Source organism: Panthera leo, chromosome F3 (assembly GCF_018350215.1).
Source record: "Panthera leo isolate Ple1 chromosome F3, P.leo_Ple1_pat1.1, whole genome shotgun sequence".
Classification (NCBI taxonomy): domain Eukaryota; kingdom Metazoa; phylum Chordata; class Mammalia; order Carnivora; family Felidae; genus Panthera; species Panthera leo.
The window spans coordinates 22654207-22666666 of record NC_056696.1 but is presented as its reverse complement, the minus strand read 5'-3'; the positions used below and the strand labels follow the sequence as shown (position 1 = coordinate 22666666).

General features: G+C 36.5%; 1 protein-coding gene across 1 annotated transcript in view; it reads left to right on the top strand.

Moving 5' to 3' along the window:
• Positions 1-12460, top strand: part of HMCN1 (hemicentin 1) — a 465407-nt gene that overhangs the window by 435192 nt on the left and 17755 nt on the right. The window contains exons 97-102 of the mRNA XM_042924627.1: positions 324-561; positions 5367-5429; positions 6464-6583; positions 7753-7887; positions 10368-10481; positions 10982-11107. Of these exons, the coding sequence (XP_042780561.1) occupies positions 324-561; positions 5367-5429; positions 6464-6583; positions 7753-7887; positions 10368-10481; positions 10982-11107 (796 nt within the window). The remainder of the gene's footprint in view (positions 1-323; positions 562-5366; positions 5430-6463; positions 6584-7752; positions 7888-10367; positions 10482-10981; positions 11108-12460) is intronic.

The window sequence follows — 12460 nt, the reverse complement described above, 5'->3', positions numbered from 1 at the left end:
CCTACTGTTGACTAGAAGCCTCACCCATATCATAACCAGTCAATTACACATATTTTTTGTGTTATATGTATTATATACTGTATTCTTACAATAAAGTAAGTTAGAGAACAGAAAATGTTATTAAATTGCAAGGAAGAGAAAATACACTTATAGTACCGTACTGCATTTATTTTTAAAAGATCATATAAATTGACCCATGCAGCTCAAATCATGCTGTTCAAGCTATATTTTTAGCCTCTTAGCCTTTATTTTTCTAATTGTGCATCTCCTAATACCCTCAAGAAAAAAAAATCTGATCATCAAATCTATACTGTCTTCCTTAGGATTACACAGAGGACTACATTCAGACAGGTCCCGGGCAGCTGTATGCCTACTCAACCCGGCTGTTCACCATTGATGGCATCAGCGTCCCATATACATGGAACCACACTGTTTTCTATGATGAGGCACAGGGAAGAATGCCTTTCTTGGTAGAAACACTTCACGCTTCCTCTGTAGAATCTGACTACAACCAATTAGAAGAGACACTGGGTTTTAAAATCCATGCTTCAATTTCCAAAGGTACCTTGGTCAAAGATCATTTTTCCATCCAGTCCTTTCTAAAAGAATAAAATGGGGGCAACTGGCTGGCTCCGTAGGTATAGCCTGCAGCTCTTGATCTTGGGGTTGTGAGTTTGAGCCCCACGTTGGGTATAGAGATTACTTTTTAAAAATCTTAGGAAAAAAATGTATTTAATAACTTAAAAAAGGGTAAAAGAATTGCATCGATGCCATTCACAATAAAGATATTAGGGCACAGACCAAACCTAGTGATAGAAGATTTTCATGTATGTCGTCTATGTTTTGTGGTAGGTAAAGCCATTTTAAAGCCAATCCCACTGGAGTTCTAATTTGGATTACTAATCTGCAGAAAGATTTAAAAATATATCCTCTGGCAGAATGAGGTTTTCTTTGGGTGCTCCAGGCCATTGTTCTTATTCTGACTCTTGTATTTGTCAAGGAATTTTTTTAATTGCTGAAACAATGTAAAAGTGTATGTTGACCTACCATAGCCAAAGTGGAATGAGCCCAAATGTCCATAAACTGATGAATGGATATAGAATATGTGGTATGATATACATACACACACACACACACACACACACACACAGATACATACATACACACACACAATGGAATATTACTTGGGGATTAAAAAGAATGAAATCTTGCCATTTGCAACAATGTGGATAGAACTAGAGTGTATTATGCTAAGCAAAATCAGTCAGAAAAAGACAAATATCATATGATCTTAGATGTGGAATTTAAGAAACAAAACAGATGAACACAGGAGAAGGGAAGCAAAAATAAGATAAAAACAGAGAGGGAGACAAACCATAAGAGAATCTTAAATACAGAGAACAAACTGAGGGTTGCTGGTGGGGTGTTGGGTGAGGGGATGTGCTAAATGGGTGATGGTCATTAAGGAGGACACTTGTTGGGATGAGCACTGGGTGTTGTGTGTAAGTGATGAATCAGTAAATTCTATTCCTGAAATCATTATTACACTATATGTTAACTAACTTGGATTTAAATTTTTTTAAAAAGTGTATGTCAACCTAAACTAATAAGAAAAAGTTTCCATATTTTAAAAGCAGTTTTTAAAAATTGTGCAGCAATAATCAGGATTCCAACTGTCATTTCTTATTCCTGGACATTATAATGTTTCAACTGCTTTTCATTTTCTAAGCATAATTCTACAACCCTTGATCTCAGTGGTCTCGCTATGCTGTGTAGTTCTTTGATGTGTCTTTACCCTGAGATCCCTGTTTAGTTATAAGAGACACCCAAACAATCAGCATTCTGTGTTCCATGAAGCTTTGATGCTAAGAGATAACTTGCATGTGGTTTTATTATGGACACTAAGTGTTTGAATGGCTTTAACTTTGAACTTTAGGCTCCTATGAGTACACTTAATATAATTCATATTGGCCTTCGCTATGTACTGGCTTTCTTAAGTAGATCCAATTAGATTTTAAGTAGCATCATTTTGTCTTATCATGCTCCATACACTAAAAATTCATTTTTTGCAATTTACTCTTGCTTTCACCACTTGTGTATATGACTATTTTCTTCATTAACAGCTATCAGAACTGTCATTGAATTTGAGATCATAGTAATCTAGGGGAACATGTTCACATTTTTTGAGATAATCATAGATTCATGAGCCTTATAGCGAGTAGAGCTCCACACCACCCACATGTCGCCATCACCACCTCATTTTACTATGGTTGTGCATGTTCAGGTCACAGAGACAAAAGAAAAGAGCCATTGGAATGAAGATTTCTGTTTCTTTTCCTCAATGCCCACTTTTCAAGTCTAATCTCTGTTTTTACTTTTTCCAGTACTTAGTATAATTAAAAGAAGACAACTTGATGTAAGACTTTCGTTAAAAATGAACTTACACCATCCAGGACAAAGGGAATTAAAATGATTTTTTAAAGTCGTGTACATTTGTTGCCCAATCATGTAAATTCTCTAAGCCTGAACTGCTTGAAGGTCTTTGTGGTATCTATAACATTGTAGTTGGGGGATCTGGATTCCACAATTGGAGAAGACACACTATAGGACATTTATAACCCCTTACTATTCTTAGCTACTCTGAGTCTATGAATTACATCTGGTATCTGTGCACATTTGTTGAGGTTCCTGTGAAATACAAGAATTATGTGCTTGCAATTTCTTTATAAGTGACCACCAGGGGGCAAGCTTGCATTCTTGGTTGCTTAACCACCAAGTTCTTGCTCTTCTATATTGGGTCTAGACAAGAGCTCTAGCTACAATGCAGTTAGAATTACCTAGAGAGCTTCATGAAAGTTCAGATCTCAAGGCACAGAGACTTTGGCTTAGCTAGTCTAAGGTAGGGCCTGGAAGTCTGTATTTTTAACGCAGCATTAAATGATTCTAATGTATCTGGTCTGCACATCAGTATTTGGAAACTGCTGGTCAAGTCAACTCACAAATATAAATCAATACATTTTAAAAAATTGTTATATCTTTAAAATAAAAAATTTGTTTTTAAAATATAATTATAAAATATATTTATATTTTACAAATTCATTAGCAAAAGGCATCAGAAAAAATAAAGGAAAGATCAGTTTAACTACAAGTAAATTTTTAAACACTTCTTCATGGGAGAAAAAAACAAAATTGAGAAGGTGAAATATATATCAAGAAAGAATATTTGCATTGTGTATTATAGATAACTATGATTAATCTTATACAAGGCTCTTAAAAATCAGTAAGAAGGGGTGCCTGGCTGACTCAATGGGTAGAGCATGCGACTCTTGATCTCAGGGTCGTGAGTTCAAGCCCCATGTGGGCATAGAGCTGGCTTAAAAAAATAAATAAAAATAGCAGCGCCTGGGTGGCTCAGTCAGTTAAGTGTCCAACTCTTGGTTTTGGCTCAGGTCGTGATCTCACAGTTTCGTGAGTTTGAGCCCCATGCCAGGTTCTACACTGGCAGCATGGAGCCTGCTTGGGATTCTCTCTTCCTCTCTCTCTGCCCCTTCCCCACTTGTGCTGTCTCTGTATCTCTCAAAAAAAAAATGATAAACCTTTAAAAAATTTTTAAAAATTAAAATTAAAAAAAATTAAAAGCATTGTTAAAAAATCAATTAAAAGAAAGCAACACCCCAACAAAAAATACATAAAAGCTATGAACAGCAAATTCACAAAGGAAGAAATAATAATGACAAAATGAATGTGAAAAACTGTCTAACCTCACTAATAAGCAAAGAAATATAACCTAAAACAATGAGGTACCATTTTCCAATTATCATTGTCAGAGATTTAAAAATATGATAACCACTCAGTATCAGAGAGGTATGGGGAAATGAACACCCTTGTACATACTGCCATCAGTGGTTGTTAATTCATGTGATGTTTCTGGAAAGCAGTATGTATCAGTAACCTTTCAAACATTCAGATCTTTGTAGTTATCTCATTCTGGGGGTCTGCCCTAAGAAAATCACAGAAATGGCCAATAATAAATATCCTGGAAGCAAGAGGTAAATATGTAAATGATGGCACAGCTATATGATAAACTCTCAGTCATTAAAATAATTTTAAAGGAATATTAGCTCATTTATTCAAAATACTTGTTCAGTGCTTTCTGTGTACCACCTACTGTTTTGGGGATTGACAATAAAACAAAGAAGAGTATGCATGGCCTAATAATAATTGAAAAGCAGCATACAATATGATCTAAACCTGGGTTGCCCACACCACAGTGATTATAAGGAAACTTTTATACTGATTGAAAACAGAGATTCCTAGGCTGACTGGGATAGGACCAAGGATCTATATTTTTAATAAGCTCTATTTTATGATCAATAAACTTTGACAATTATTAATCTCTAGAGTGCAAGATCCTGACTTTTTGAAGTGTATACTTGTAGAAGAAAAAACATCAAAATGTTGGCAGCAGTTTGTTTCAAGTGACAAATTTACAGGGAAATCTATACTTTTCAAAGTTTCTGTAATTATTATACATTGCAATAACACAAATATTTTGTATTGCCCCCCCACTCTGTCTAAAGGAAATCTTAACTAATATAATTCAAAACAGCATACTTTATAACATAAAGAATAAAAAAAAGGAATACTTTGGTAACTCGAAAGGTGTTTTAAGTTTCTTTATGTCAATAATGTTTGAAAAATATTTGCTAAATTGCTTAAACCAGTGAAGGCAGAGTTACTTTCTAAGGAAAGATTCCCTAACTAGCTTATTTGTTCTTGTTACTATGTTTGTTTCTATCATAATATGCCTGTCTCCCCTTGCTTTGACTGCATGGGAAACAATTGGTCACGCATAGGGGACTCTGACCCAGATGCTTTACACTGCAAATGAAAGAGATCTACAAAAGGAGAGGAGTTCTTCATTGGAGTTTCTGGTTGTCACTGGCATAAGTTATTTTTAAGTGGCTTGAAAATAGTGTTCCTGCTTCTAGAACAGGCAGCATAAGTAAAGGCTAGAAGAATAAATAGGACTTTGTCTATGGTTATACCTTATGTACACAGTGATTCTGGATCCTTTTGCATGATCACAGAATGGTTTGGCTTCATTTTCTTTTGATTAATGTAAATAAATTTAAACAGAAAATCTATTTCCAATGGATGCTTGCCAATCATCTCTGGACTGTGATTCATTTAGTTCTCAGTTGGGAACAGGAAAAGTCTTCCATTCCTGCTTGTTTTCACCTATTGCATTTGTTGCACAATGTGTTCCATCTTTGGCATATCTTCCCAGGGAAGATTGTACCGGAAAGAAACAAGGTACTGACATTCTAACAAGCCAATTAATTTTCCTTTTCTCTCTGTGATAGGAGATCGCAGTAATCAGTGCCCATCTGGGTTTGCCTTAGACTCAGTTGGACCCTTTTGTGCTGGTAAGAACAGGAATAATGAATTTTTGTTTTTATAAAAAATATTAGTAATGGAATCTGTTTAATGGACATTTATTGCCATTTTGCTAGATATGTAATTTTCACAACAGTCTTACAAGTGTTCCATTTTACAAGTGAGGAAATCGAGATGGAAAGAAGTGGGGGTGCCTAAGACCACTCAGCTATCAAGTGTCAGAGCTAGATTGGAATTTAAGGCAGCTGCAAAGCCTGTACTCTTTCAATCTGACCACAATCAAGTGTGTCAGGGATCGTGATCAAGTACAGAGATGAAGTGAGCACGGGAACAAAACACTGGACTCTTGTCATTTGATGGCCATGGATGTGAAACATAATAATAATCCAACTCTAAGCCACCTAACCCTAGAATTGCTCAGAGGATAAGGGCAGGACTGTGGGCCGAGGACTAATGACTAAGCCAGCCCCATATCATCCAAGTGCCAGTACAAGAGAGCCACAGATAACTAAATAGCTAAGGAAACAGCTGGAGGAGCTCAAGTTTGCATACACAGTGCCTTTCTTTCACTGGTAGGCAATTTAATGTAGTATCGTGGTAGATAAGTGGTCTTTAGAAACTATACTGTCCAGGTTCAAATTTCAGCTCTGCCAATAATGACCTGTGTGACCTTGGGCAATTTATTTAACCTCTTTGTTCCTCAATTTTATCCTGCAAAATGAGGATAGTAATAAAAGCATGTCTCCTAGGCATGTTGTGAGGAATGCGTTAAGGTAGGTAAAAAAGCATTTAGATCCCAGGATATGGTCATTATATCTTAGCTATCATCCCTGTTGTTTTAGAATTAATCTAAACATCTTCACTATCAAAGATTATCTGGGGACCCAAAATTAATTTATTTCGTGCTTCTATTCTACGGCACCTAGAGCATTTTCTGTTAGGTTTGATTCAACTCACTGTGCTCTGTAAGCAACTATTTTACAAACTACCTTCATGGACTTTACTAACTTCTAGTAAGTAGGGGGTTTACAGACCAACCGGGCCTTTCTGTTCCTTGTTTCAGATGAAGATGAATGTGCGGCCGGGAACCCCTGCTCCCATATCTGCCACAACACCATGGGAACCTATCATTGCTCCTGCTCAAAAGGCCTCACCATAGCTGCAGACGGAAGGACTTGTCAAGGTATTCAAAAAGCTAAGTCTAATAGATACAGCCAAGCAATGGTCACAGAGAGCTCTGACCTAGGAAAAGTGTGGTAGGCCAGTGTTCTTTCCTACTCTTTACTCCTCCATGTTGGCAATAAACACAGAAGATCTTCTCTCAGGTTGAGAGAGGAACAGACAGAATACTGCTCACACACTGCCTTGATGTGGGGCACTGTACAAGCAGGGAAGCCGGTAGTGACTCACTTAATCCCCACAACACCTTGTGGAGATACTCATTTTACAATGACGAAACTAAGAAATAAGGAAGTTACATAAGGAATTTAAGTAAATTGCACAACCCTAGTAGCACGTTAAGAACGTTGAAAAAAAAAAAAACTTTGTTTTTCAGTATTGTTGACACACAATGTTACATTATCTACAGGTATATAACTTAGAGATTTGACAAATTTATACACTGTGCTGTGTTCACCACAAGTATAGCTAGCATCTGTCCCAGTGCATCACTATTACAATATCATCGATTGTGTTTCTCATGCTGTGCCTTTTAGTCCCATGACTTATCCCGTAACTGAAAGCCTGTATCTCCCACTCCCCTTCACCCATTTTGCCCATCCCCTCACCCCAGAAAATACTTTTCTATCAGACTCTAAATATACTTCAAAGTTAGAATTGTATAAGAAGGTTATTTATAAATAAAATGTTAAATGATGAAAAGAGAAAAGGATTACTCCCTTTATGTCCAAGGAGATGCCCTTCTAAATGCCAAAGAGACAGAGAGAAAGGGTGTAGGATGGGATAAAAATAACTTTTATGGAAATGTCTAGTGTGGATTGAGCACCTATATACATTATTTCCTTTAATTTTCAAAGCAACACTGAGAGACAGATATTATCCTCATTTTATAAATGAGAAAACTGAAATGTCAGAAAGGAGAAGTAATGTTTTTAAAGCCACCTAATTTGTCAGTGGTCTAATGGATGGGTTAGTCTGCACAGATATCACACTAAACTCCTATGAACTCATCATCAATTTAATCCACCTGAAAGGACTCAACCAAATTATTCAGCATTCTTGCTCTTGTACATTTTCAAGTATCATTTATGGCTTTTCTTAACCCCATTTTATATAGGCTTTTGGGTTGGTTTTCTTCAACTCATCTTAGTTGAATGACTCACTTCATTGCAGATATCGATGAGTGTGCTTTAGGTGGACATGCCTGCCATGCTGGTCAGGACTGTGACAATACCATTGGATCCTATCGCTGTGTGGTCCGTTGTGGAATTGGCTTTCGAAGAACTTCTGATGGGCTGAGTTGCCAAGGTATAACAATGGAATCCCTTGCTTTATCTTCATTATACTAAGAATTAAGACTCTCTGCCTTTTGAATCATTTAAAGGATACTCTGCTTTATAGATTGTGCTTCTTGATAAGATTTTAGATGTAATATTCCATGGCTATTTTAAATATTTGTAGCACAATAGTTTTAAATAATAACATTTGCCTATTATATTTGAGAGAAGAGATTACATAGCATGATCTAAGAGGCTCTATTTCATAAGACCCCACCACATAAGACTATCAGATATTTATTGCAGGATGTTTTTAATAGACTTTATTTTTTAGAGAAGTTTTAGATTTACAGAAAAATGGAGTGTAAGGTAGATTTCGCATATACTCCCCACCCCAACTCATGCATAGCACCCCCCACTATCAACATCCTGCCCTAGAGTAGCAAAATTTTTACCAAGGATGAACCCACATCAACACATCATTATGACCCAAAGTTCTTTATTTACATTAGGATTCACTCTTGGTGTTGTATACTCTATGAATTTTGACAAATAATAACATGTATCCTGTATCATAGTATCATAAGGAATAGTTTGTCTGCCCTAAAAATCCTCAATGCTTTGCCTATTCATCCCTCACTTCCCCCCAAGCCTCTGGCAAGCCACTGATCTTTTTATTATCTCCACAGTATTATGTTTTCCAGAATATCATATGGTTGGAATCACATAGCATATAGCCTTTCCAAATTAACCTTTTTCACTTAATAATATGCATTTTAGTTTTCTTTATGTCTTTTCATGAGTTGATAGTTCTTTTCTTTTTAGTGTTGAATAATATTCCATTTTATTAATGTACTATAGTTTATTTATCCATTCAGCTACTGAAGGACATCCTGGTGCTTCCAAGGTTTAACAATTATGAATAAAGCTGCTGTCAGGGTCTTTTCATAGAGACAGAAATAGTGGATACAAAACTGAATGCCTAACAATACTACAAAAGTGATTGAATTATGGTATGTACATACCAGGAACCATTGTACGGCCATTATAGAGTGGAATGCAGTTCAATTATTAGGCTTAGAGGAATTTTCATGAGGTATTGTCGAGTGAAAACAGCAAGATGTAGAAAACTACACATAACTTGTGTAGAAATGAAGCAATAGCCAAAGATAAAGGAAATGGATTTTTTATATTTTTAGATAGAGATATGCATTTGTATGTACAAGAGACATGTTATTATTTATACTAGATTGTTAATGCAGGTTGACTTTGGTAGGCAAGGAAGGTAAAAAAGGATAAAGGAAGCCAAGCAGAAAAAAGAAGAAAAAAAACTACACTAAGAAAGCATTTTTAAAGTATATGATCACTTTGTGCGTTTATAGTAACACGCAGATTTTGAAAGATTACAAGAGCTCATACACCTGAAACTAATATTACACAATATGTTAAGTAACTAAAACTTAAAAACTTTAAGAAGAAAATAAATTTCAAAATAAAAAATATAAATAAAAGAGTTCAAATGGAAGACAAGTACACAATAAAACATAGGCAATCTTGAGTTTGGGAATGTAAGGTGGGGATATGAAAAGCCTAAGTATGGTGATTGTTCCTTTGAAGGGTTTGGGATAGAACAACAGAGAAGTAGAAAGAAATTGAGATGTGGACAGACCTGAGAGAGGGATTATGGTAGGAGAGACTGGGTTATGTCCATAGGGGTATGGGAAAGATGACAGTAAGGAGGAAGAACTTTAAAAATGCACACAAGGAGGGAATGATGGATGGATCACAATCCTCATCTTGGTGAGGACAGAGGAGATGGCCTCAGAGCTCGAACACTCAAGCAGAGAAACTTTTCTTACATGGGAGAAGAGGTCTCTTTTCCTCTGGGACTAGAAGGAAGGAGAGGGGAGAAGGTACATAAAAGTGGCAAATGCACACAAATTTGGGGGATTTGTGCCTGCACATTTTTTTTTTTATTCTACTATGCCCCAGATGGCATTTGGGAAGATTAATTTGGTGATGACTATGGACACTGACAAATGCCAAAGTTGCTGCTTTTAGTGGTAAAGACCTGCATCAGGCTGACAGCAGCAAAACTGGGGAAGGAAAGTCAATTGCGAAAGATACTGCAGAAGACTTTGACTTTTCCACCCCCCCCCCCCCCCACATCTTCAGTGTTCTAGTCTGTCAGCAACATTCCTAGAAACAGAAATGGGAGCCATCTGGTAAAATAAAGTAAGGAAGTGTTGCATCCACATAGTTTAGAGTCACTAGCAAATGTCTACCTTTGAGGAGTATTGAGAGATATGTTCTCCAGCAGTTAATCCTGTCAATTATCTATCTAGCAGATCATATGAGAGCAATTGTATTAGATTTGAGAGCAATTGTATTGGATTCGTTTCAGGGAAGATCTTAAACATGATAATGATATCATTAAAATGTTTAACATTTGAAATAAATTAACCCAAGTTTCTTAATAGCATATAATGAAAGTTTTGTTTTATTTAACAGATATTAATGAATGTCAAGAATCCAGCCCCTGTCACCACCGCTGTTTCAATGCCATTGGAAGTTTTCACTGTGGATGTGAACCTGGGTATCAGCTCAAAGGCAGAAAATGTATAGGTAAGAAAAGGGCTTTAAATTCAAAGCAATGACATCTTTGTAATTTCTAGAGATATTTGATCTAATCCCTTTGCTGTGTCCTGGGCTGAATTCATACGTAAGATACCTCCATCCATCAGGTACGCAACGCATGCATAAACAAAATGAAAGCAAATGCTATTTTTTACAGGTTTCATTTTCTAGCTACATAACCATTTTTTAACAGTTCCCTATTGTGTTTACTAATTTTTTTTCACAGAAGCATAATATTTATGGTTATATACATAAAGATATTTATTTGTTTTTCTAAAAGGAGGAACTCGTTGGTATGGCTACTAGCTATGTGAATTAATTTTTTTAATCATTCTGTTTTAAAATAGTGTTATTTACCTTCATGGATTTAAACACTTTAATCTTACACAGTGATTATGTAATCAACATCTTTCGCCTTAAAATCCAGAGGTATGATTTCTGTGGAAAAGAAATTTCTCAATCTTCATTACCTTTGTTCTTTTATCAAGATGTGAATGAATGCAGACAAAATGTATGCAGACCAGATCAACACTGCAAGAACACCCGTGGGGGCTATAAGTGCATTGATCTTTGTCCAAACGGAATGACCAAGGCAGAAAATGGAACCTGCATTGGTGAGTGTATGGCTGTTTCGATGACTGAGATATGTTTGCCACTGACCAGCCAAATAAGGCATCCGTTTTTTAACTAATGATTAAGTAGGGGTGCCTCGGTGGCTCAGTTTGTTAAGCGTCTGACTCTTGGTTTAGGCTCAGGCCATGATATGTCATGATCTCACAATTCGTGAGTTCAAGGCCCGCTTCAGGTTCTTTGCTGACAGCGTGGAACCTGCTTGGGATCCTCTCTGTCCCTCTCTTGCTGCCCCTCCCTTGCTCATGCTCACTTTTTCTCACAGATTTTTTACTCTCAACTTCTAGTATGGTTGAGCTCTGGGGTCCCAGGCTCATAACTATACCAAGAAACGGAAGCTCCCCGTGGAGACTCATTACCATTTTGAGCTCCCATCAATTACACATTTGGCTTACACAGTTTAATAGCCACATAAATTCATATTATCTCACATGTCTACTATGAAATTTAGTATATATGTTTAGAATTTCACAGGTGGTTAAGAAAAGCTTATACAGATTTGTTAAAAGTTCAAAACGTTTTATCTTAGAACTGAATATTCTTCAGTGTCAAGTCAATGACTAGACAATAAAATAAATTATGTTCTCTATTCTTTCTGCCTTAATTTGTAGAACTATAAGCGGCATCACTTACAAAAATGAAACATTGCGTTCCTATTCTCATGTCCTTACAGTCTACTTAGAGTGACCAATTCCACTTTCCTCACCAAAAGAAAAAAAAATACTACAAGAGGGAATGAAATGCCATAAAAGAGGTACAAATAAAATTGTAGAAGAAGAGTTGGAAGAGTGATCATATCTGATATGAGATGTCATGGAAATGATCACATTTAAAGAGAGCCTTGAATGGAATGGTAATAGGTGGAGGTTGTGCAAAAAAGAAAGACAGTCCCTTATGAGGGAGAGAGAGCTGGACTTAAAGTAAACAGTTTAAAAATCATCCTTCCTTCCTATCTGACTTTGCACAAGTCTTAAGATTGCAAAGAAATTTGAGTGTAAGTTTCTCATTTTAAAAGTGAGACTTTAAAAAAATGTTCATGGCTCAGTCAGTTAAGCATCTGACTCTTGGTTTCAGCTCAGGTCATGATCTCACAGTTTCATGGGTTTGGGCCCCATGTCAGGCTCTGTGCTGACAGTGCAGAGCCTGCTTGGGATTCTCTCTCTCCCCCCCTCTCTCTCAAAATAAATAAATAAAACTTTAAAAAAATAAAATAAAATAAAAGTTCAAGGGCACCTGGTCGGCTTAGTTGACTAAGCGTCCAACTCTTGATTTCAACTCAGGTCATGATCTAATAGTCCTGAGGTGGAGCCCCCATGTGGGGCTCCACACTGGGCATG